This window comes from Paramisgurnus dabryanus, chromosome 10 (assembly GCF_030506205.2).
Source record: "Paramisgurnus dabryanus chromosome 10, PD_genome_1.1, whole genome shotgun sequence".
In the NCBI taxonomy this organism is placed as follows: domain Eukaryota; kingdom Metazoa; phylum Chordata; class Actinopteri; order Cypriniformes; family Cobitidae; genus Paramisgurnus; species Paramisgurnus dabryanus.
Window position 1 is genome coordinate 23,468,469 of NC_133346.1, and position 26,839 is coordinate 23,495,307.

Genomic DNA, 26,839 nt, shown 5'->3' on the forward strand with positions numbered 1-26,839 from the left:
TTTTATGTTGCGTGCCAGAACATGACAGAAAACAAACCATCTTTCATATGGAAATGTAAAACTCTTCACCTTTCATTACAATTCTCATGAACATATGCTCAAGTCGTAATGTAAAAGACAAATGTGTTTTTTGAAACTGCATTATTAGCATAATTACACTACAGTTGTGATTTTGCTATAATTTTGGAGTAGTAGGACACATTGTACTTTGGATTGAAAGCTGCATTAGAGCTGGGGTTGGTGCATGAACAATTTTTGTGATGCTATGGAACCATTTATGGTTTCCCAAATATTAATTTAGTTAGTTATCATCACCTTTTAACAGTGTGAACCTTTTGCCAGTACAAAGAACCTTTCGTAGAACAGGAAGTAGATGTTTTATTTACTTTAGAGGGCTCTGCATAGCCATGCCTCCTCCATAACACACGAGGTGGTCCCAATTTGCCTACTTACACTATGCCCTAATTGTATGCAGTTTTTGTGGTGGAAATACTGTACATACTGTTGAGTGAAGAACAACATAGTATGTACACATTGGGACATACTAACGCCATAGACAGTAAAAGAAATGGACACAGCAACTCCATTGGATTCAACGGAGACAAGTGAAGTCAATTAGAAGCACGCCCTTCCTGGGGGCCGAGCATTCTGCGCAGACTCAAACTGAGCTTGATGATGTAGATGTCATGTGAGCAACCTGTCTGACAATTGTAAGTCTTCTAATAGCCGTGCCAAGAGAAATCTGAATCACCCATCGAATCTTGCAGAGACGACGAGCGTGAACAGGAACAAATTTTGGTAAGTATTCTGATTAATAATCTCCCTTGACTTTATGCCTCCACGTCCACACGATTGCCTCATAGACAGTAAAAGATTGCCTACAAGCTTCTCCTTCTGTCCATACAGTAATTTCTCTACTGTGCGACAGAGTGTCGCAGGTTATGACGCAATCGTCAGCCTATTTTTACAAAAACTGCTTCTACTGGGCCATAATGTAAGATACATGGTAATGGAGCCTTTTAAACATGTTCGTGTTTCTTTAGAAATTATTAATGGACAAATGGAGCCTTAAAAGCCTCAGATGTAAAGTTATTCGATGTCAAAGTGACGCCAAAATGAATGGGAGTCAATGGAATGCTAACAGTAGGTGGGGGTCCGCTAATCAATGGCGGCGCCCGGGGAAGCTTCAATAAAAATTAAACCCTGCCTCCGACTGATGCAAAATAAAAGTGACGACTGTTGCCTGGATGACGCTATGATCCTTAAGAAATTCCAAAATCAGAATACAACTCTTTGCATTCAAGCATTTTTTCATTCATTATTTGTCATGCAATGTTAACTTCGTAGTTTAATTTATTTATTCAGTGTTGCATCATTTATTTAATTTGTTGATTTGTTGAGCCCTTTCGCGGAGAGTTGTGGTTATATGACTCTTTGATTGTCCACTTCGAATTTTTACCTATGACAGTTGACCATCCAGGACCTTTATGGATACTCATTTTTAGGGCTGGGTATCGATTCAGATGTTCCAGATCAATTCGATTTAGATTCTCCATCCAATTTTCGATTCCAGTACTCGGATCGGTTTTTATACTGATTCTCAATTCAACTCAATGAATATAGATTTATTACAAATACTATATTAATAAAAAAAAAGAAGAGGAACAGTAGTTTACAAGTGGGTAATAAATAAAAAGCAATTAAAAGCCACAACACTGTTGTCGTCTTGCTTGCGAAACAAAAATGCTACCATACCTCTGACTTTTTATGTGAAGGTGGCATCAACGACGATGAAGCACCTGAAACCGCCATTTTAACCCTCTGGGGTCTAAGGGGTTTTTAGGGCCCTTGGGAAGTTTTGACATTCACTGACATTTGTGCTTTTTTCAGTTGCTTAAAAACATATTAATGGCAAAAGTCTCATAACACTGTGTTCATCACAAACTGGGCTACAATATCATATAATCAACATGTATGTACATGTTTGTATTTTTGAGAGAAAAATGTTTATGCGTGGTTTTTGAAAAAGCAAAATTTTTAAGTCACTGATTTAACTCCACAAAACTCATTCTAAACATGTTTTCCCAAGACTTTCCAAACTGGATCTAGTAGTCTAGAGTTTTTTCTTCAAAATGATGTGAAAATCATATGGCCTACTCAATCACATAAAGCAAGATATTGATTTACAATTTCTAAGACACTTTTGCTTGGGAAAGGCTGTATGCATGGAGGCGGGAAAGCTCCTGAATAATCAGTGATTGACAGCTGAGAGACAAAAGAGTTGAATAATGAGCCACTAATGAGCCTTGTGTGGATGTTCAACAGGAATAACTTTCTCTGTAGTAAAACCATGATAAGGTTTACTTTTCAATATAATGTAAATACACACACACACATTATATATATTTATATATATTTCTATTGAAATATTTTCTATTAATTTCACAAGTATAAGTTACCTTTTAAAAACCATAGTAGCTTAATCATGGTAAAGATACTGTTTGGCCATCTTAACATGAACACACTTCAACCCAGGGTTAGTGTTTGGTTGGCCAGCGAGAGGTTTACTTTTGTGCAGTAAAAAGCTCAAAAGAACAACTGCCTATCGTTGTCTGGACTCTTATTTGTGTATTTGTAATCATTATAGTAGAAACACAACAAGGGACACGCGTGGTAAACGTATCAATGTTTGTTTACAACCCCCGCCATTACCTCACATGTTGATCATGAAAGCAGTGAATGTGTGCACACGCGAGTGATTCTGTGTTTAATAAACTTACTGTGCGGAGATATGCGCTTAGACGCAACTAAATAAGGATTGTACTGTTTGGAATCGCGCATTATATAAGAATACCAAAAAGCGCGTCGAGTTTCCTGACTCGCGTGTTTGTGTATGTTCCAATCGCGTGAACTGTTTGACGGAAGAACAAAGAAAACACTCGCGTCTGGAGATACTGACACACATACGCAAGGAAATAAGGATTTATGTCATGTTTGGTGCAATCGGATGGAACAACAAGGAATGGAGAGACTGGATTGTGGATTGCATATCCATTGACTGCAGGAGGCACGAGTCATGCATATGGATGTTTCTGCTCATTCACTTCAATGGCGCGGGGGTGTGGCGATCCGATCTCATTACAGATAATGAGGTAACTGGCGAAATACGGTACTTCTCCTCCTTCTCATACAGTTTACACCGAATGACAATATCTGTTTTCAATTTCACTTATATCATTTAAAAGGAGACATTCCAAGCATTATGTAGACATTTATCTTTTGTTTCTACACCAAGTATTCGTTAAGTTACAGTTTATTTTTCTGACGCGTTTCTGAAAGGACTTCACTGAGGGAGAGAGAACAGAACGTGCATCATGTTTATTTTCTTAATTTTGCGAAAAGCACAACATGCTGTTTTTATTGGGAGTGGACAGAAAAAAACTAGACACTTTAACGTTTGAAATGATGTATAAATCATATCTGTATGTCAAAAATCAGCAGAGTAATTTAAGTGTCTTTGCTGAGTGATTGAAAAATAAAGAGTTTGCGGCGCCCGCGCCACCGTCGACCCCAGAGTGTTAAGCACTAAATGAATGAATGACAGGCTTCCCTCTCGCTCCTTGGTAACATCACGCAAGGCAAAAAAGAGGGTGACATCTAGTGAAGAAGACTAGTAGATTAATGTTAATCTTACGTTCAATGTTTGCGGAAATAAATATGAAAGAAAAACTACTCATTTTAACATACTATGATTTGGGACATACTAAAGCCCAGTTCGGTTGGGATTAGTTTTTACGGGGGTAGATGGAGTAATGTAACTTTATCACAGGATGTCTGTAGTATTTATGTTCAAATCGCACGGGATTAGGAATTTCAAATTCTATTTAGAATGGTTGTATGCAGATTGGGATGTAGGGATGAACTTAGCTATATCTTGATATGTTTTTCTTTAGAGCCATTTCTAAGACTGTCTTTGTTTTTTAAAGTTCTTTTCTTGTGCCATGTTCCCTTTCAGTCGGTCACTACGACGTCACGTCGTGACCGACGAATTGGGAACTCGCTTAGAGAGACCAATCTGCTTCGAATACTACTAAAACGCCAATGAACTTGGCATTGAGATATTTGCATAATGCTGGCGCCGCCCCGCCAGGTGCGTATATAAGCAGCAGGTGCAAATAAGGAAATTAGCTTTTTATCGCTTCGAAAGCCGGCAGTATCTGCTACTGAGAAGCTACTCTACTCTGGTGGGATTCGATTGCTGAAGTTGGTTGGACTAGCAGTACCACAGCGGACGCTTCGCTTAATTCCACGACTCTACATCTTTATTTTGTTTTGAGTTTAGTGTGTGCGTTGCCTTTCCCTGTGCGCATCATCAACTGAGCATCTGAGTGAATTTCCCTAAAAGAGTGATACGAGAGAGCTTTGTGCCTTGTTAAAGGCAGCCACTCTCTCGTATATCCGGACATCAGCGTCCTTTTCAGGATGGCTTTTCGTCCGTGCGATCTTGGGTGCGGCAAATACATGGGTCCGAAGGACGGTCACGAGCGTTGTCTTTCGTGTTTGGGCATCGAGCACGCAGAGGCAGCGTTCGCTGGGGGTAAGTGTTCTCACTGCGAGAACATGTCCCTTGTGGATTTGCGCAGACGGTTGTCTTTCCTCCGGGAAAAACGCAACCCTCGTCATGCGAGTGCTGAACGCCGCCACGGTGCGGCTGTGAAGCTCTCTAAGGACGACCTGCGCATCACTGTGCTGAGCCGAGCGGGGGATTCGTCCTCAGGCTCTCAGCCTCCTCATCCACAGCCGGTTGATGTGCCGATGGAGACTTCAGCGTCGTGTTCTACGATGTCTCTAGAATCCATCGTGCCGCCCTCCGGGTCCACCGACGCCGCAGCATCCGAGGGTGGGCCTCCTCCCCCTGACGTGGACCCCGACGCCCTTCCTCCCTCTGGTCGGGTTGGGACGCCGGAGTTCGATCCAGAGATGGTGGCCGTGCTCGCTCGAGCGGCGGAGACCGTAGGGTTAGAGTGGGTTCCCCCCCCTCAGCCCGAACCGTCCCGCCTGGATGATTGGTTCTTTGGAGCTGCCCGGGTTTCACAACCCTCTCCACCGGTGCCTTTCTTCCCCGAGGTGCACGAGGAGCTGACTAGAACCTGGAAGTCGCCGTTTTCCACGAGATTACGGCCGTTTCAGCCCTCCCCCCTCACCTCCCTCACCAGCGGAGCCGCTAAGGGTTATACGGGGATCCCTCCCGTGGAGCGTGCTGTCGCGATGCAGCTGTGTCCGGCGCATGCTCCCTCTTGGAAGGACCGCCCAACCCTCCCCTCTCGTGCCTGCAGACAGTCCTCCGGTTTAACGGGCGCTGCCCACCAGGCATGTGGAGAGGCGGCCTCAGCCCTGCACGCAATGGCGTTGCTGCAGGTTCACCAAGCCAAAGCCTTGAGGGATCTGCACGAGGGAGGACACGACTCGCCTGTCCTTTCGGAGCTCCGGGCTGCCACTGACCTGGCTCTTCGCGCTACGAAGGTGACAGCGCAGGCGATTGGTCGTGCCATGTCCACGATGGTGGTCCAGGAACGCCACTTATGGCTATGTCTGGCTGACATGTCGGATGCGGAGAAGAACAAGTTCTTGGACGCTCCAGTGTCACAGGCTGGCCTCTTCGGTGAGTCGGTGGAGTCTTTTGCCCAGCAGTTCTCCGCCGCCCAGAAGCAGACAGAGGCGATCGCACAGATCATGCCCCGGCGCAAGCGACCTGCATCTCGCCCTCCAGCGCCGGCGGGCCCGTCTGCTCCTCGCCGAGGGCGCCCTGCGGCGGCTGCCTCCGCCCCCCCCACTAGAACATCTTCCAGGCCACGGAGGGGGAACAGCCGTCGACAGCCCGCCCCGCCCGCCCCACCCGCTCACCCGTGGTAAACGGAAATCGAAGCGGCCCTGAGACGGGCGACCTGGATTTGGATGGGATCACTCTACGGGAGACGGTGATGGCATCGCTCCCTCCACCGGTAGAGGGCCGGATGGAGAATCTTTGGTTTCGTTTTGTTTCTGTTCCGCCGGCTTCTCAGCCGGCACCCACAAAACCACAAAAAGAGTGCATTCCTATTCCTTCTCCAGGTCTCCAGAGGATCGAGAGAGATGTGAGCGGGCATTTACATGCTCTTCCTCCCTCTCCTCTATCGCCAGCGGGTGTTCTGAGGAGTTCCAGCTCTCCGCTGAGGAGACGGGACCACCAGCACCCTCTTCGGAGTCTGTGCTCTCCGCTGAGGAGACCAGACGACCGTCACCCTCAGCGGGCTCAGGTCAGTGTCACACACACACATACTGTAGATACTTATGCTGTCCCAGCAGACGTACCGGCAGTACCACCTGTCCCGCTCCGCCGCCCCCCCGCGGGTACCCCGGTAGTGCCGTTAATTCCCCTCGTACGGTCCCTGGGGGCTTGGCTTCAGCTTCCCAGCCCGTCTCGTTGGGTTTTACGCACTGTCCGCCTCGGTTACGAAATACAATTCAACCGGCACACACCCAAATTCTCGGGCATTCGTTTCACCACGGTGAAAGCGTCCGATGCACATGTACTGCGTGCAGAGGTCGAAGTCCTGCTGGCGAAGGACGCGATCGAGCCGGTCCCTCCAACCGAGATGAGATCGGGCTTCTACAGCCCGTATTTTATAGTACCCAAAAAGGGCGGGGGGTTACGACCGATCTTGGATTTGCGCGTTCTGAACAAATCTCTGCAGAGGAGGTCTTTCAGGATGATAACACCGAAGCAAATATTCAATTCAATTCGCCCCCAAGATTGGTTTGCGGCTATAGACCTGAAAGACGCGTACTTTCATGTGTCCATTCTCCCTCGTCACAGACCGTTTCTCCGGTTTGCATTCGAGGGACGGGCATACCAGTACAAAGTTTTACCGTTCGGGCTATCCCTCTCTCCCCGTGTGTTCACGAAAGTAGTGGAGGCGGCGTTAAAACCCCTCAGAGAGAGCGGCGTTCGCATATTGGCTTACCTCGACGATTGGCTTATAATAGCGCATTCTCGACGGACGCTTTGCGAACACAGAGATTTAACGCTTCGGCATCTCGCCCGTTTGGGTCTTCGGGTCAACTGGGAAAAGAGCAAACTCTGCCCCACGCAGAGGATCTCTTTTCTCGGGATGGAACTGGACTCGATCGATTTATCGGCGCGTTTGACAGAAGAGCGCGTCCAGTCAATTCTGACTTGCCTCGGTTCATTCCGAGGGAAGAATGCGGTCCCGCTGAAACAATTTCAAAAGCTCCTGGGGCATATGGCAGCAGCAGCGGCCGTGACACCGCTCGGGCTGCTCCATATGAGACCGCTTCAGCGTTGGCTTCACGATCGAGTCCCGAGGAGAGCGTGGCGCGCCGGCATCCATCGTGTAACCATTACACCTGCGTGTCGCCTAACATTCCCCCCGTGGTCGGACCCCGCGTTTCTCAGGTCCGGTGTGTCCATGAGACAGATCGCTCGGCATGCTGTTGTACACACAGATGCGTCCGACACGGGCTGGGGTGCCACGTACGACGAGCTTACAGCTTCAGGGGTGTGGACAGCACCCCAGTTGCACTGGCATATCAATTGCCGAGAGTTGTGGGCAGTATATCTGGGACTTGTACGCTTCGCTACGGAGCTGCGAGGGAAGGATGTACTAGTACGCACCGACAACACTGCGACCGTTGCGTATATCAACCGTCAAGGCGGTTTGCGCTCCCGTCACCTGTCGCATCTCGCTCGTCATCTCCTCCTTTGGAGTCAGAAGCATCTGAGGTCCCTTCGTGCCATTCACATTCCGGGCTCGCTCAATACAGCGGCGGACGCGCTTTCTCGAGCTGCGCGCCCCGGCGAATGGCGACTCCACCCCCAGACGGTCCAGCTAATTTGGAAGAAGTTCGGTCGTGCGCAGATAGATCTGTTTGCGTCGCCGGACGATACCCACTGTCGCCTATTTTATTCACTAACCGAGGGCAGCCTCGGCGTGGACGCTTTGGCACACAGCTGGCCTCGGGGGATGCGCAAATACGCATTCCCCCCAGTGAGCTTAATCGCACAGACACTGTGCAAGGTCAGGCAGGACGAGGAGAGCCTTTTACTGATCGCCCCATATTGGACGAGCAAGAATTGGTTTCCAGAGTTAATGCTCCTCGCGACAGCCCCTCCCTGGCGGATTCCCCTGAGGAAGGACCTTCTTTCTCAAGGAGGGGGCACATTATGGCACCCGCGCCCCGACCTGTGGGATCTCCATGTGTGGTCGTTGAGCGCGCGCAAGGTTTAGGTGATTTACCGCAAGCGGTATCTAACACAATCAACGCGGCACGAGCTCCGTCTACGAGACGGGCTTACGCGTTTAAATGGAACCTTTTCGTCACCTGGTGCTCTTCGCAACGCGAGGACCCCAGAGAATGCCCTATTAACACCGTGCTTTTATATCTTCAACATAGGTTAGACGGTAGGCTGTCACCCTCCACCATTAAAGTTGATATCGCTGCTATTTCTGCTCATCACTCACTTACAGTATTAACGGCAGAACAGTTGGCCAGCATGATTTGGTTGTTAGATTTCTAAGAGGCGCTCGTAGGCTAAACCCCTCGCGCCCTCCTTCTATTCCTCCCTGGGACCTGTCCATGGTGCTGAAAGCCCTTCAGGCCCCCCCGTTCGAGCCTTTGCAGTCTGTGAGTCTGAAGCTTTTATCAATGAAAGCTCTGACCCTGCTAGCATTGGCCTCAGTGAAGAGAGTAGGGGATTTACATGCATTCTCTGTTGACGACTCGTGCCTTCAGTTTGGTCCTGCTGCCTCAAGCGTAACATTGAGGCCCAGACCAGGCTACGTGCCCAAAGTTCCCACTACTCCTTTCAGAGACCAAGTGGTGAGCTTGCAAGCGCTGCCTCCGGAGGACGCAGACCCAACCGTGGCTTTGTTGTGCCCCGTACGCGCACTGCGACTCTACGTGGATCGCACGCAAAGCCTCAGGACCTCAGACCAGCTCTTTGTTTGTTATGGTGGCCAGCAGAAAGGGAAAGCTGTCACTAAGCAGAGGATGTCTCATTGGATAGTTGATACTATCGCCCTGGCTTATAATCTTCAGGGTATTCCTTGCCCCTTTAATTTGAGAGCGCACTCCACACGGAGCGTTGCCTCATCTTGGGCTCTAGCTCGTGGTTCCTCGCTAACAGACATCTGTAGAGCTGCTGGTTGGGCGACACCTAATACGTTCATTAGATTTTACAGTGTTCGTATTGAGCCTGTATCCTCTCGTGTTCTTTCCTCACCAGGGGGAGCACGGAGAACAGTCTCGCAGGTCGGCTTGCAGCCTCCAACTGATGCTTCATAACTGTGTCAGTATGGAAGGCCTTCAGAACAAAAATGCGTAATGGTTTGAATTGTTCTTCCTCCGCTGCCTTGGCAGCCTTTGTTGCGGAGCATTGGCTGTCAGCCTTTCACTAGCTGTATCCTCGCGAACCTACGTGTCTGGCTCGGGCTCCACATTGTGTCCCACCGGGTTCCTTTGTGAGTATTTTTCCGTGGGGTTAATCCTACCAGCCCACGTTTCCCTTAGCAGAGCACTGCTTTGCTTACACAGCCACGGCTGTCTTTATTCCTCAACTACGGTTGACTTTCGCCCACCATTAACCCTTAAGACGGGTGGTGGCTTCCGCAGCGTTCCTATCCCGCTCAGGTAGGGCGCTTCCCAGTCGCTGGCACTTCTGTGGGGTTAAAGGAACATCTAGTGCCCGGCCTTCTGCCTTAAAACCTACCTCCTCCTCCTTAAGTGGAACCGGAGGGCTTTTTACGCAGTCACTGGAAGAGGTCAGCCCCTAGTGGCGTTTTGATAGGGATTCCCAATTCGTCGGTCACGACGTGACGTCGTAGTGACCGACTGAAAGGGAACGTCTCGGTTACGGATGTAACCCTCGTTCGCTGAAGGAGGGAACGGAGACGTCACGTCCCGTCGCCACAGGTGCTGCCACCTGCTGTTACGGCCGGTCACACTTTCCGGCTTTCTCAGCGAAAAAGAAGCTAATTTCCTTATTTGCACCTGCTGCTTATATACGCACCTGGCGGGGCGGCGCCAGCATTATGCAAATATCTCAATGCCAAGTTCATTGGCGTTTTAGTAGTATTCGAAGCAGATTGGTCTCTCTAAGCGAGTTCCCAATTCGTCGGTCACGACGTGACGTCTCCGTTCCCTCCTTCAGGGAACGAGGGTTACATCCGTAACCGAGACGTTTTGTCAGTAGTTGCTGATTGCCTTGGCCTCAGTCTGCATGGCGTAATGGAACATCCAGGGTTGCCAGAACTGCATTACAAAACCAGCCCAATGGCAACTCAAACTAGTAAAAAAAAAAAAAATATTAAAAACTTTGATTGACTTGTTATTCCCGAGTCTTATTAATGATTAGTTTAAAATGAACAAAATGTTTGTGAACGACCTCTCTCTACTAAAAGATTTTCCACTTACATAACAAAATACATCTTACTTTCAATAATACTTTTAACATGCCTCTTCCAAACCATTGTTAGGAATTTCCTTAGCATCTTGCAATTACGTCACTGAAATCATGGCAAAAAAACTGGCAACCTTAATCAAACTTGAAAGCTTTACAAATTCCAAACGCAATTATTTACAATCACAATCATTACAATCAGAAGCAACCAGTCAACACTCAAAGTTGAATTAGGATGCTTTGATAGTTTGTCACTGAAACAGATGTGGACCTGGTAACAGTCTTTGCACAAGGAACAAATGGCCATCAGATCAGAGCTTTCAAGTATTTCTGGCAAATTTACTGCTGGGACCAAGCACCGTGAAATTTAATTTATGATTTATTAAACTATTTTTCCTGCGGTGCCAAATATTTAGTTTTGAGACAATTTGATTGCAATTAGAACAAACTTTGATTAAGATTTAAATGCAAATTGTGCATGCGTATCAATTCAGAGTAAATCATTACATTAACACACTGTCTCTTTGTGTGTCCTAATGGACCTGCTTTTATTCCTGCATCTCGTTGGTTTTTTATGTGTACATCTCTATTTCCATATGTGTGTGCGTGGACTGCCAGCTCATCTGGCATTGTGTGTTGTGTCGCGCTTGTGGTGACTGCAGTTTAGATTAAATGCGATCATCTAACCTGATCAAAATTTGCGTGGCAACAGATAAGCAGCGCTGCTGATGGATGAAGTGATCATGTCTTCCTACTATGACATCATCGTATCAGTGCTGTTGCAGGGCCAAAGAAGCACACGGCCCGATGAATCATTATAGCAATGTAATCAGCTTTAGAGAAAGCATTGATTTAACAGATCATGAACAGCTAGGGCATTGCAGGGGATGACAACAGCATGAAAGATCCAAGAGGATCACTCTTAAACACCAACTCAAGCTACATCTGCTGTTTTGGCTGGTTTAGGGCAGACAAACCTTCTTTAGTAAATTTAGTTTTGTCTTAAATGACTTACTATACATATATTGTGGATATAAATTTGGGGTTAAAAGGAATAAAAGGTCAAATTTTAAATAATCTGGGTTTGAATCAATGACCTTTCAGTTAACAAGCTCTGGGGCCGGTTGCACCCGCGTGGTGTAATCCCGGTCATAAGACAAGTCTGGATGTAAAATGCGCTTTATGTCGGATTTAGAATTTATACCTGTTGCACCATCTAGGCCAGGGGTGTCAAACTCATTTTAGGCTGTGGGCCGGATGGTAAATAACGCCATGAAGTGCGGGCCGGATAATTTTTTTAAACCTTAGTGTGCTGATAATTGTGTTAAAATTAACTTAACAAACCAATTAATTAGTTTGTTTAGCAAGAAAACCAGAGAAACACACAGCTCTGTGAAAACAGAGGTCACACTCATACTGTATATTATACACACAAATTTACATCTGTACAAAACCCACTGGCCTTATAGGTTGAAAAGCTTTAATTTAACTTCTTTTGCCTTGATGCCAAAATTATTTATAAACCATTCACTTTTCTTTGGAATATATTTGTAATGAGAACAGTCATTTAGAAAATGCTAGATGGGCAGTGGCCCAAAACAAAAAATGGACTATGGGGGGTGGTACTATTATTATGGTTTTAATAAAGTATTATAAATATTATGTATTAAATTACTAGCATCAACTTAGACAAGTGATTATAATGGGAAATATAATAAGAATTAAAGTGTGACAATCTGCTAAATATTCAATATGATTTATCTGCTGGCTTGATGGAGCTTTGAATCCATATTTGCAATGTTGAACTGCTGCTAAAAGCCTCTCTTTCCGTTCTCTGTCGTTATTTTGTGAAGGCATTGGTGTTTTTTGTATTTTTTGTCTACAAAGTGTGCCAACAACAGCAAATTTAGTGTTTATATTAACTTAGATCTGATCGGTAACATTAAATCGATTAGACAAGCATTGTAACGTAAATAAGAATGTGGATATTTTGGTTTTGTTAGCTTGCTAAGTTGTTAGCACTTTTAGAACACTGACAGCAAATCATTACCGGAAGAAATACATAAACATACTTACAAATTACTAATTCTGCGGTTTAACAACTGATATAATGTAATGAATCTACCTGTTAATGCAACGAACTTCGGAAACTGTCGTCTTCGCTCTCCAGGCAGAGAGTGGACACAGAGATGCTGCGGAGCGGGCGGGAAAACACGAAGTGGATCACCGGAATCAGTGGATCTTTAGCGGAGCGGTAACAATAAAACGGCAAGTTTTTTGGGCACTGTGTTTAGTCTATGTTCCGCGTTTTGCTGCTTTCCGCAAGTCTCTCATATTAAAAACGAACTAGACACCCGTCTAAAAGGGTTTTTAAAATATGTATTTAATATTTAATAATACTGTATAAATCATCACGCGGGCCGGATTGGACACCTTTGCGGGCCGTATCCGGCCCGCGGGCCGCATGTTTGACACCCCTGATCTAGGCATAGCGCACGTTACTTTTTTCTATGGCAAAAAATAGAAATAATGTAATTTGACGAGACATTGGCCCGTCTTGTTTTTTTTTTTTGGGGGGGGGGTGTCATAGCACAAAAAGATTATTTGATGTTGGCTGTTATTGTTAGGTGTCACACAGCATTTTAACTTTCAGCATTGGCATCCATTTACATTTGAGAATTTTGCAGATGCTGACTTTCAGCGCCTTACAAGATTTATCAGTATATGTGTTTTATGAGGTGTGAACCTATGGACTTTTGTATTGCTAACACAGTGCTTTACCAATTGAGCTACACAGACACGCTGCTGGTTATGACACAGTTTATCCTGTTACATTTATCTTGAAGAGTAACTAAAGAAATAGCTTTAAAAGTAGCTCCTTCAAAAAACAAAAACAAAAAACAATGATGTCTCGCTAGCAAATCCATTGAGCTGTCTCACAAATTACACTGAACAAGAATGCAGAAATAACATCAATGTGTGACCCTATCACACACAGCAAGAAAGCATGTCTGGTTTAAACATAAATACACACAAAATTGCTGTGTTTCCTAGCACTAGCTTTTGACCCTATGACAGACTAGTTTCTGTGTCTCCAGGCAGCCAGGCCGTGCATTAAACAGCGTACACACACACAGACAGACTCAACCCCCCTCCCCACCGTCAGGTGACACTGACCCTCCGCTCACACTGTGACATCTCTGTTCCACCCACAAAGACAGCAAAGCAAAGAAAGCCACACGTAAAAAGACAAGAGTGTAAATCAACAAAACAATCTCTAATTCACAACCCACCCATCTCACTGTAGATTACGATGGAGAGCTGCGACAGATGGTAAGCATCTTAGAAGTGAACTTACCTTGCTGGCTGCGCCTTTGGGCATAGCCCACCACCACGGCTGCGAGCACCAAACAGCAGAAGGACGTCACAATGTTGGCCATCTGTGGAGACACACATAGAGGTAAAATGTGAGGCTTCTGGCCTGCCCGAGAGAAACTAAGCTGCACTGATGCCAAGACAACATGAGGACAGTTTCCTCTTTCTCTCTCTCTCTCTCTCTCTCTCTCTCTCTCTCTCTCTCAGTTAAACTCGCCTTCCAATGTCTCTGCCTTCTGACACCCCGCCCCACTTTTCTCTCTCTATCTCTTTCTTCTTTATAGCTTCTGATCAGTATATTGTGAATCAGGAGAGACTTATATTCCTCAGGGAATGAAGAAACACAATGCCAGGCTCTTTGTATTTAGTATTGACCATCGTAAAGTCATTCATTAGCTCTCTGCAGCTGTCTTTCTATTTTATTTCTCTCTTTTTTCACCCCATCATACACAATCTATCTTATAAACTACAAGATTTTGTTGCTTTGGGGTTGCTGTTCTAGGTCTCAGGAGACTGAATGGTGTTCTCAGCTTCATTTATAGGGGAAATATGGATTACTAAGCCAATACTGTAGTTGTACCAAAGGACATTTGGTGTCACATGCTTTCCCAACAGATTGTCTGACCCCAAACTAACGCCATTTGTTTAGCTACAGTTGCTATTTTAAAATGGTCAAACATGGGCAGTGTTTATATGGCTACCCTTTTTTAGTGTTGTTTCCAACTGAAAATCTGGAGGTATTTTAACATTGAACAATTGTTAGATCTTGAATCTAAATATATCTCTACCAGCACCAGATGGAAAACCAAAAATGTTATTTTCAAACTTCATTTCAGCCTCCTGTCCAAGGTCTGTTGGCTGTTGTCCTAGTGGTAGCGATAAGACAGCTGTTTCTGTGATAGTCCAAAAAAAGACTAGTCCACATTTAGTGGAACACTGGACAATCTAATATTTTATCTGTCAATCATTTTGTGGTTAAGGGTTGCTGACATTGGATTGTTGGCATGTTTTGAAAAGAGGGTGTGTGTTTGAATCAAAACAGCTAAAATTACTCCTATTAGTATAAACTTTTCTCATACAATTGCAAATTGATAATGAATGCGGTGTAAAATAATAAGTAGCCTACAATCAAATATATATTCATTATCAGTCTGGCAGTGGCAAAATTGATCTCTGAAACAAATCCTTTGTCGTAAATAAAATATTTTAGTTTGCTAAAGACGAGGGCAGACGACGAGCATGGATTTCAACATACATTTATTTCACACAGTAACGTTAGCTCAGTGTAATAGTTGATAAGCGTTAGATATGATATACTGTATAAACGAAGGTAATTTACTTGTCATTTTTTTCCCTTGTTATCAGAAATAAACTACTGTAAGGTCTCTATTGTTATTGATACTATGTGAAAGTCTACTGGAAGTTGCGTTTATTCCAAAAAAGTTGAATGTTTATGTTGTTGCTGCTGAAATTATTCGTCTATAATGACTTGTGAAGCCAGTTTGATTAAACAAAACAAATTTATTACAGTTTATGGAGCTATAAAATATGTGCACACTTTAATAAATTGGTTTTGGAGAGGAAACATATTTAAGTCCTTGTGCAATTGCAGACTTTGGTATCTTCCCACAGACTTTGTTGAGATTTCTAAATTGAAAGAATGTTGTTATGCATTAAAGAAGTCTCATTTATGTTTTTCTTGTGGGAAGACAGTAATTTTAAGCAAAAAGAATGTCTTGTAGGGTCAGGATATCAATTTATCTCTATAAGCTCAAAGATCCCACAGTTCAGCTAAACACAAGGAGGCATTCGTCAGAGCAAGATGGGGAATATTCATAACTGAGAATAAACAAAAAAAAAAAAAGTTTTCTGGATGAATGCACACATCAAGGCACTGATGAAATACAAGCAGAAGTTTTAGCCCATGCTCATTTACTATCCCAACAGTAGTTATTCATTAAAGCCAAGAAGGAAATTATAACACCCTCCATTATCAGGACGGTTAACTTGCTAAGGAAAAACATGCACACTGTATTTATGTAGGCTATTTAACATTGTTATCACAACACCGCTTCGCTAATATCGGAGAATGTAGTCCATTTACAGGGAACGTTCTGATTGTTTTTACTGGCAAGAATGAACTTGTTTTGGCTGAAGTTGAAGATGTAAGTACATCTAATATGTGTGCGAGACTTTTATTGATGTGGGCTTTTAATATCATGGATATTTAGCTTTTTGTCAGCTACTTATTATGTTCTGATTCATTGGTCTGCATACTATGCTAGTCTTTTATCAACACATTTTATTTACCCAGTATTCATCACTTACTAAACACAGGGTTCATATACACACGCGTGTCAAAAAGAGAGCAAAAACTATTTTCCTTGTTTGATCAGTGTTGTAGATGAAATCTATATTGTGCATTCTTGAATAACGTCTTTGAGTTGTTCCATGAAAGCATTTCTGTCCAATTCTGATGTGTATTAAACGCAAAAATATGTTAATACATGTTTTCACAGTGGTGTAGTGCAGGGTATACGCTTTATTTTATGGCATAGGGTATACCCACTTCTATTGGGGGCATACATTAAGAGTATACCCACTTCTACTGGGGGCATAAATTACACCACTACACCACTGTGTTTTCAGAACTTGGCTATTACATGTCTGGATAGTCAGTCATGAAATTAATCTTTAAATGTGTTTAAAGATTTAAATTTGTTTTTTACACTATACACAGCAAAAAATGATTTTCCAGAAAAATGTTTCTTAGTATTCTTGTTTTCAGTAAAAATATCTAAAAATTCTTAAATTAAGATCCTTTTTCTTGATGAGCAAAACGACCCAAAAAATAAGTCATATTTTTAGACCAGTAATTCTCAAAGTGTGGTCCGCGGACCACTAGTGGTCCGCCAAACCCCCCCAGTGGTCCACCAAAGGATGACCTAAATTAGGCAAGTGTTTATACCAGGGCTATTCAATTGGCGGCCCGCGGGTCAGACCCGGCCCCCAAGATAATTTGATCCGTCCCTTTATGTAGTCTGTAAAAAAGACATCTCTAGAATAAATTTAGAAAGTTAGACAACGGGCCCTACAGTTACGAGTTGATGCGCTTGCGTCTGTTTCATACAGCATGAGCTGCAGAGCGCGAGTCACGTGACTGGTGCGAGCAGCTGTGTCACGTGTTTATATTCGCGCTTTGGTCCACAAGTTCAACGCGATCGCCTCCCCCGCTCGCGCCCGCGTCTCAAGACGCGATAGCTGACTGTGGTGAGTTAAGAGACCGGACTCTATGGCTGTTTTAACTTTATTTGTTGTATTTCCAGCTTTAAAACACTGCCTTTTCCGACAATCGTTGTCTGATAAGTCTGCTCAATTATGACTTGCTTATCAACAATGCCATTTACGTTACATGTCTTAATAAATGAAACTGCCGTTTTTCCAAAATTCAAAGCATTGTTCTCACACAATAATGCAATTTAAACGAGTAACAGTTCATTTGCACCACTGTATGCGTATCGTGCTGACAAACATACACCTGATTTCACTGCTCTTGCGAAATCATAAAAACATATTCTGTCTTATTAGAAGCTAGCCTAATGTTCGCCAATAATTAAGATGGCTGTTGTTGTTGAAATAGGGCTACTGTAATAATTAGCTTTGACAAAAAACTGCATGAAACAATGTTATGTTCCATGTTATAAACTTTTTTGATATGTGCACTGAAGTGAGTAAATGAGTTAAATTCTCAATGAGTGTGATATGGATCTTATTTACCTATTTAAATGTAGAATAAAGCTTAATGTCAAGAATAAACTGAAAGCAGCTAAAATCCACAGATCTATTAGTTTTGTAATGTACTAGTTTTTTTTTCATGTGTAAAATCCCTGTAATTTCAGTGATTTTGGACATTAAGGGGAATTTTTTTCAGCATTATATTGTTACCACAGATACAACCATAAACTTCACATACCCACCACCTCAGTTTTAAATTAATGGCTCTTTGGAATGACATTAAGTGGGACCTAGGCTGTTACAGTATGTTTAATTGCAGTTTTTTTCACATGTGCAGTTTGTTGTTCATATTAAGCTGCAACTCATTTTATATTTACTTTTTCAAATGAAATAAAATTAATATAATAATTTCTGAACATAGCATTGCATTTGTGTTTAAAAAATTAGTTTTTGACTTAAAACAGTTGCATATTAAACTTAAATTTAGCTTATCCTTCCTATTTTGTTGTTTTGTTGGGGGCGTGTTAGAGTCAGATTCTGTTAGGTGGTCCTCAGAAAAATATTGGAAGATGAAGTGGTCCTTGGGCTGAAAAAGTTTGAGAAACACTGTTTTAGACCAAACATTTCTAATAAGTGATTTTGTGCATAAAACAAGCAAAAAAATCTGCCAATGGGGTAAGCAAAAAATCTTGAAAATTTTTCTTAAACACTTAATTCAAGAAAAATTCAAGAAAAATGTTCTTACCCCATTGGCAGATTTTTGCTTGTTTTATGCACAAAACTAATGAAATTTGATATTTTTGGTCTAAAAAATAAACTTATTTTCTTGGGTTGTTTTGCTCATCAAGAAAACACATCTTCATTTAAGAATATTTTGATATTTTCACTGAAAACAAGACAAAAATACTAAGAATTTTTTTTTCTTGAAAATTTTTTTTTTGCAGTGTAGTAAATAAGAACAACGCAGATTTAAAAGCAACCAATGCATTTCAGCTTCTAGCTTATTTGCAGCCCCGGTACCAGAAACATGAAATTTAAACTAGGGATGCACTGATGTATCATGCAGCCTATAATCGGTATCATCATCATCAACAGTCATTGGCCGATTGTAAAAACAGCCAATGATCAGCGCAGGTGATATCCAGACAAAAGAGGCAGAAAACGCATCAGAACTCATACTGTGTGATTATTTTGGATTGGATGACAATGACAACAGAAGTGGTCGCCCAAGTTTTTGTTTCAAATTTTTAAAGTGGACCTTTCATATTCATTAATTATCATTTACTTACAAAACCCTACACATGCTCTCTACTACAGTACAGTATGTTTGGTTGAAAATCTCGAGCGAAGCAGCGAAACACTTTAGTCTGCTGACTGACACTTCATATTTATTCCAGCACTCGAGAAATAAAATGGACTGACAGGAGTCAAATTAAAATTGTATTTCCCTGCCAGTTCTTCAAAATTCCTCACATTTCAGGACACCATAAGTAGCATTTAACACATCAAATTTGAGAACAATACTTTTGATACATCTGACAGCTCAGCATCCTTTTCTTGATGAACACCCCTTGCACCACAGACTTCTTTATATTTTTGCTCTAGTGAGAACCATTTTGCTCGTATTTATTTATTCGTTTTGTATTTATAGACTTTGCACCTGAATAGATGCATTTCTCTCACCGGTTAATTAAAATATATAATTCATCGTTGGTGAGGATTTTTAGTTCCCGTCTTAGCTTCCTTGTGATGTCCTGTAAAATTTGCATTTAAATTGGAAACCTACTCACAAAGAAGCTGCAAAGTATCACAAAACAGTACTAGCCACCAAACCTTTGACTGACAGATGGACTAAAATCACAAAAATACTTTATTATTTTTTTCGCAATTTCCTTCAGAAAAATCTTCCAGCATATGGAGATTGGTCTACATGTTGAATACAAATAGTGATGCCAGTGGCGGTAAAGTTGGATAATCCTTAGTTGCATATCAATGCTGTCTTAAAGAGTCACCATAGACTTGCAAAGAGGATAGAATAGCTGTTTACCTAAAATTGTTTTTTTTCATAAAGTTATGCTAATGAAGTTTAAATTCAAACTTGCAATGAAGGATCACAAAGCAAGTAATGAAGCCTTTCAGAAGCTTAATGGCTATAAAAATTTCAATAAAATCATCAAGATGTTGCCTAATTTTATACCACCAGCTAAACCTGTCTACAGTCTATCTACAGATTTTATATATTTGTCTTTTCGTGCATTGTAAATATTCAATATTCAGCTTAATTATGACTGATCATATAGACAAAATATCAATCAATAGTTTTTAATGAGGCCAGCACACACAAACACTAAGGTCACATCCTGTAATTAAAGTCTTTCTTCCAAGACCTCTCCTGACACTAATTCCCACCATCAGTCCTACGTATCACAGATCTCTCAGATTAGCACCCATGCTACAGCGCACATGGCACACTGCCATGCACACATGCAGCCAATAACCCTGACATTTAAGCCTGTCACATCACCCCTAATGGCATGCAAAATACAATGTCAGTCCTGTCAAAGCCTGCTGGGCTGTGATCCTCATCCTGCTGTGCTAGTGTTAGTCTAAAACAGATCAGAGATCAATACCAGATCAGTGCTTCAGCACCATCTCTTTTATCGGGCTGCCACCTGCCTTCCCTGGACCTTATGTGCAATGCAGGTGTGTTTAGTTGCATGTATTAAGGTCTATTCACAATATGAATAATAACGATAAAGATATAAGGAACAATTTCAAGGTAAATGTACCCTAAGAAGCTGTGTATGATGCCAAATCCTGTAAATAGCGTTGACAAAACCATCCCTTAATCATGTAGAGGTTTAAACTTAAACAGGATGTTACAAATAAATGTTTAATAGCTACAGAATGTAGACAACATACACCCCTACTTTCTTTTTCATTATTTTTCCAATGACAAGTAAGCACAGCTGTATTTTTAAACCCGGCATAAAGACTTTATCGTGCATATGGCACCTTTAACAATTTTATGACAATATAGGGTTGTTGGACCTGTGCAATGAATATTCATCTCTCTGTGCCATTAAAGAAGTGCTTTATGGCTATGTCATCTGAATACTTTGGCCGCCAGCAAATCGGTTTATAGACTGTGATACAGATTGTTAGGTACGGTTTTACACCATTTTTACTGGTCATTACTTAACTAAATGTATCACCCCTTGTGTGAACGCAAGTAGAAATCTACACTGCCAACAGCATGCTGCTGGTATTTACCCACAATCCCACTATGCACTAAATATGTAGTGTGGACTCTAAATGAGTTATTGAGGAGAGACTTGAATAGCTATAAACGGGCTCTATACAGATCTAAAAACACTATTTGCTTGGTTTCCACAAGGACTTTTAAATGCAGCACCCATGAATAAACCCTTCCTGCTTTGGGCCTGGTCGAATCCCTGGCCACCCTGTGTGCTAACCACAACGAGCAGATTGGGCCATTACGGTGATACTAAATAAGCAGACACCCCACAGCGGAACGCACACAAGATGCTTTTACCCTCTGTAAGAGGCTTGTGTACATAATTTACTGTTTGTATTTGTGTAGATCTGGATAAGGAGTTTGTTGTGCACATCAGTTAAATAAGAACGAATCAAAGAGCAAGTGTTAGGCGTGTCACACGGAGCTTCAAAGCTCTTTAAAAGGACTAACCAGGCGTTCTGTTGATGAAGATCCCTTGATAGTAAAGAGTTTCCATTTGGCTGGATTCCATCCAGGATGCAGGTGTCCATTACAGAAGATGTCCACAATGAGACTACTTTAGTGCCATAGCTGGACCAACCTTTAAAAGCCTGATAATATTAAGATTGTCTTTCGATGACTTGACAGATTTTTTGGAAAACCAGGATTGGCCTACAATTTGGTAAGCAGTTTGTCCGCATTCAGTTTTAGTATTAGTACCACTAATTGAATAATTGGAAATATCTGCCCAGGCACGGTACCAAGATGGCCATCTAGTGACTTGATTAGCCTAAAGGTCTGTCTCATCTCCACATGCATTCTTCAATGGACCCCAAATCTCTCAATCTTTAGAAAATCTTAACTAAGCAGGAGCGGTAAGTGGCCTTTTGACTATGACTCAGTGCTCTGTGACTTGTGATGTTATTATCCTTTTCCATCAGTTTACTGCCCTAAGGATGCCCATCTGTCATGAGCTGGGGCTGATGGCCTGGGACTCTCTATTTCACTTGTTTTTTTCTTCAGAAGGCAGGACTTTCAATCTTGAAAGCTGTCTGGAGGACCAATGGACCACAAATGGTTATCATTCAACCAACTGTCTAATATAAAAGATCCACCAAGCACCCCAGTGCTTTGATTAGATCAAAGCTACTATGAATGCTTATCAATATCCACAGCCATAAGGAAAAGGTTAATTAGTCAATGTAGCAACATCTATAAATAAAACTAACCGTGGTTGTGGGGGAACAGATGTTTGACACAGTCAGCCATTCAGATAGTCAGGGTTCAAAGGTTCCAGCTGGCAACTAGCGGGTGGAATGCCCTGTGGTGGTACAAGGGGTCTGCCACTGTCATTTCTGTGCAAAAGCAACATCTGTTCTTCAACAAAACCGCAAAACTGTGGCCAACTGTTTGCTATGATCTTCTAATGTGACATACCAAGCAAGCAACAAGACACATTGGAAGACCTCACGAGCTAAGGAGATGAGAAAGAGAGGGAAAGTGAGGACAGTTCAGAGAGATCGACTGGTGGTTAGCCTTGAAGCCAAAGGAGTGTTCTTCCCACTTGCAAAGAAATTATTTGCCTCTGAAAGTCCTTTAAACCAAAATACCACAGTGCCTCTGTCCCTCTTAGATCTACGCTGTCCATGGGCCTGGTAGATGTCAAGCGTGAAACCTCACCGCCTGTTCAGTTTTCAGCCAGTGTGCATCCTCTGCCTTTCAGTGGATAATAAAAGCCTGACACAGCCTCAGGCATATGTTCACTCCCAGAGTCTTTTCGTCTGAATGCAATTTAAAGAGAATGACCAAAACAAGCTCAAATACTTAGTTTAGAATGTACAATGTGTGCTGGTGTGAACATAAGGTTGGACTGTAAGGTTGAAGGTCCAAACCTTTCACCTGTCAATTTTTCACCACTGCATCCTTGACCAAGATAATTACCATAAACTCAGGTAACTGTTATATTATGGTAATTGACAACAATGATTATATGATAATTGTCATATAATGTCAGCTAACTGCAAGGGGATCTACTAGCAACTATGTTATTAGTAATGAATGTTCACCTGTTGCTAAGTAAGTTTAGGTTAGCTTCAGTGTGTCAAAAGTATTGCTTACAAAGTTTGGCTTTTTAAATGGACACTGTTGCTACCATAGACTGTTTCAAACATGGACATAGTGTCTGTGACGTCACCATTAGGTTTCTAAAGAGCATAGACAAAAAAAACACATTTTGCACCAGGCTGTAAACATATTTATTTCTGCTGTAAATTTGGGCATTTAACATGGGGGGGGGGGTATGGGATAGACTCCATTTTGGACCCAGTCTTTAACAGCAGGGGCGTCGTTAGGATATTTTTAGGGGGGCATTTTTTCTAAATTTTTTGTTGCTATGTTAGCTATATAAACTGTACAGGGATTCATAATCGCTTCATTTCCCTTTAAATTTAATTTGAAAATGGCAGCAGGGCAGACTTCGGCTCTTTCCCCTCTGTGACTTTCAGTACGTTCAGCCATCTATGCAATACAGTGGAATACTTCAATAAGGTGGCGGAGCTAGAGGTGTGTCCGGGGTGTCCAAATTTAATGTGCTACTTTCACTCCCTCAAATAATTGTTTTCCTGTTAATTGACATGTTAATTTTGACGTGCTGCAGCACAGCACATTCTTAAAACCAATATTAAGAAAATATTAACGTACATTGCAAATTTTACCTAAAGATTTCATTGTAGGCTGGAAGAGAGTGCACATAGTATTTGTCTTTCTGTGGACTGAATAAAGTCTATGCTTATACTGCAGATTGGGCACTCTTTATTTCTTTGTACTGTTTTACAAAAGAACTCAAAGCCATATTTTTATTCTTGAAGTGATCTTTTTACTCTGTTGATGAGATTAACTGCCGTGCCATCGAACTTCACAGAGCCCTGCCAGGGAGATGTTATAGCGGCAGAGCTCTCGGGAGAGCAGGGTGGCAGCTCCATGGCGAAGGAGTGTCTGGATATTCCATGTGGCGACTCGGGTCTTACGGCGAAGGTTGATCTGTACTCGTTGGTCATGGACAGAATGGGGTCCGTTACCGTGTTGGGCAGTCCAGCTTCTTTCTCTGATCAGTTTCATATCAAAAGGGTTTTCTCCTGGGTAGGTTGTTAGCCCTCCGCCCCGGGACCTTGTGTGCTTTAAGTCAGGACCCTGGCAAGATGCTCCTCTCATTACCGCTCTGACACACAACATTAGGATTCTATTCTCAGCGTCCCTCTCAGTGCTCATTATCCATACTATCAATTAAAGCTGGTACACGCTTGCACCCTCTTTTCTTGCCAGATACCTAAATTACACAAGTAGGAGAATATCCCACAGAGGTGGTCAGTTATTTTCTTTCACTCCAAAAAGTTTTGTGTGATGGGGAAAGGTCAGAGGATGTGATTATCTGAAATGATACGGACAACATACATGTTGAGATGAAAGGTAAACTATGTTGGCTTGTAGATAAAAAAAATGTACCTTTTACTTATATTTTTACTATTGGTTGAATAAAAATTTTTCAATAAATCACAATTACATGTTGCCTTGTAGAAAGAGCTGGGCTGGCGGACTGCCAAATGATGCATGCTCTGAAATTAAGTACTTCAAACTTCATGTGCAAGTTTTAGGAATCATTCATTTGTGTTAATTTTCGTGTTCATGCATTAAGGATTTTATCACATTATTAAATGATTATTTATTATACCAACTCAATGTGTTAATTTGACAACCATGCTAACTACAGAAAAAAAGATTTTGATTTGTTTGACTGCCATAACTGCCCTGTCCCAAATGGTTCACTTAATGTAGCCTTTGTTTGTGCATGGCCATGAAGTCAGCTCATCCGTGGTGAAGGTGCTCACAAGGCCCTTGTTTACACCCCTAATGTGCCGTTTTGTAAAGTCCGTCCGCAGCAGTTACATGCAACATTACATCATCCCATTGAGGAATCCACAAGAACAGAATACACCATTTGGAACAGGGCCAAAGCAAATTGCAAATAGTTTTTTAGGGCATTATATGTGGTCTGAGCGTACACAATTGAACAACTTCTTATAGGCGCCATTTTGAGTTTCATTTCAAATATCATTTCAGACAGTCCGAGATTGCTGGCAACATCCTCCCAATTCAACGCAATTACACCACTGTCCTGGAAAACCGGCGCGTGTGCGCTTTTCACTCTGACAGAGTCATCGATTTGTGCTGACAGAGATCGACAACTCTCTTGCATCACTGAGTGCAGCTGCTACAGGTCTCTCCACCTTGATGGGTAACTCCTGACTCAACATCTCAAGGATATTCATCAGCAACCTCTTTGCTGTGGTGCACAATACAGCAGAGCGCAGTACAGGTATCTAACAATGGGTAGGAAACTTTTGCTATAAAGATATATATATCGTGTACTCCTGAAGGCAGGAGACCACAAGGCAGACATATTCAGTAAGTAAAGGGCACTTCGCCATGGAAAAACCTTTAAATTCAGTCTCTGCCACATATTACAAGTTGATTCAATAGACATTGACAGTTCTTCCTCTGAGAATGAGCCCCAGATCCTGTCTCGCAGTCCTCATGGCCTTTTGACAAAGTCAAGCTGAATAATAACCTTCTTCTTTTCGGCACGAAGCCTTCCCAAGTGACAGGTGTTTGACTTAATATGCCTGCTCCAGCTGAGCTCCAGCGCCACCAGAGTTCAATTGACAATTACATTTCACACATATTGGAGAAAGCCTGTCTCAAAAACTTAGAATTAGCTTATTGATCCGCTGACTCTTGTTGTCATTACTTTCAAAGTCAAGCCGGTGGCGTAGTCGCCTGTTTATTAATGACTACTTTGTGGAATTGAGGGTTATAAGCGTGAGGAGACTCCAGGAATTGCGAATTGCAGCTACAATACGCAGACCGCCTAATGACAAAATGCGACGGTAAAGGAGATCAGTAATATTGATACAAAGTTCTGTTGACATTGAGGATTGTAGGCCACACTTATTATGAGTGAACTCAGACAAGGCGCCCTAGAATGTTTGCCTTTAACTCAGAGGGGCGAAACGCAGCAAAATCTATAGTTGCTAATAGCATGCTAATAGGGAAAGATAATGGAGTTTATTTCTGGGCCACTTTTGCACATCTATTGACTGTGTTTGGCAGGGATAGCCACGCTATCTAATCCTCACACCACCTCACCTCAGCTGCCTTCAGTCTGTAGGCTAATAAATAATGGGTCTCAGTGAGTTATTGATCTCTCTCTTGGTCTCTCATGTTACTCTGAAAGGTCTTTCTCACCGTAGGAAAATTAGAAACAGAAAGAGCAACCTAGCATTTCAAACAGAGCGGAAATTAGCATTTTGATGGTTTGTGGAGGGGATTAGTCGTTCTTTAAGAGAAATAATTTGGTAGCCCACGCCAAAAAGCAGATTAAAAAAGTTTGATTCACAGATCATTGATTCGCAAGGCCTAAAAAAACTTTTGATGCAAGCAATGTCGAAACGACAACCGTTCATTATTTTTATAAAGCATGTAAATATTAGTACAAACAGAGCAGCTGTATTATATTTGTTTATGCTCACTGGCTAACCTTTCAGCCATTACTGACAGAAAGCCAAGAATATCTTTCTTCCTCTGTTCGGTCAGTAATAAACACCCAACGCAGGCAAAGCCACTGTCATGTTGAGCAGAATCAGCTCACAGTGCATTAGCTGCTCTGAGAGACTATCGATCCCCCTGAACATGGTTTACAGCTACAGCGAGAGGAAGAGGGGAGGTAGAGATGTACTTGCTTCATATTCTGGCGTATATCTACTAAATCTTGGCTGCATTACATTGCTAAAAATATTTCTTTATAAGAGTATTGTAAATTTTATTGTACGTAACCCATATTCAGTATGTGTCTTCTGCATTTAATCCATCCCAGTTAGTAGTAAACACTCCAACTCATAAACACCCACACACACACCCAGAACAATGGGCAACTATCACTGCAGTACCCCAAGAGCAACTGGCAACCTCAGTTGTTG

At 42.5% G+C, this 26,839-nt stretch overlaps 1 protein-coding gene across 2 annotated transcripts in view; it reads right to left on the bottom strand.

Moving 5' to 3' along the window:
- Positions 1 to 26,839, bottom strand: part of cntfr (ciliary neurotrophic factor receptor) — a 205,524-nt gene that overhangs the window by 120,315 nt on the left and 58,370 nt on the right. For both annotated transcript variants that reach the window (XM_065290230.2, XM_065290231.2), the window contains exon 2: positions 13,818 to 13,899. In XM_065290230.2, coding sequence (XP_065146302.1) covers positions 13,818 to 13,899 — 82 coding nt within the window. The remainder of the gene's footprint in view (positions 1 to 13,817; positions 13,900 to 26,839) is intronic.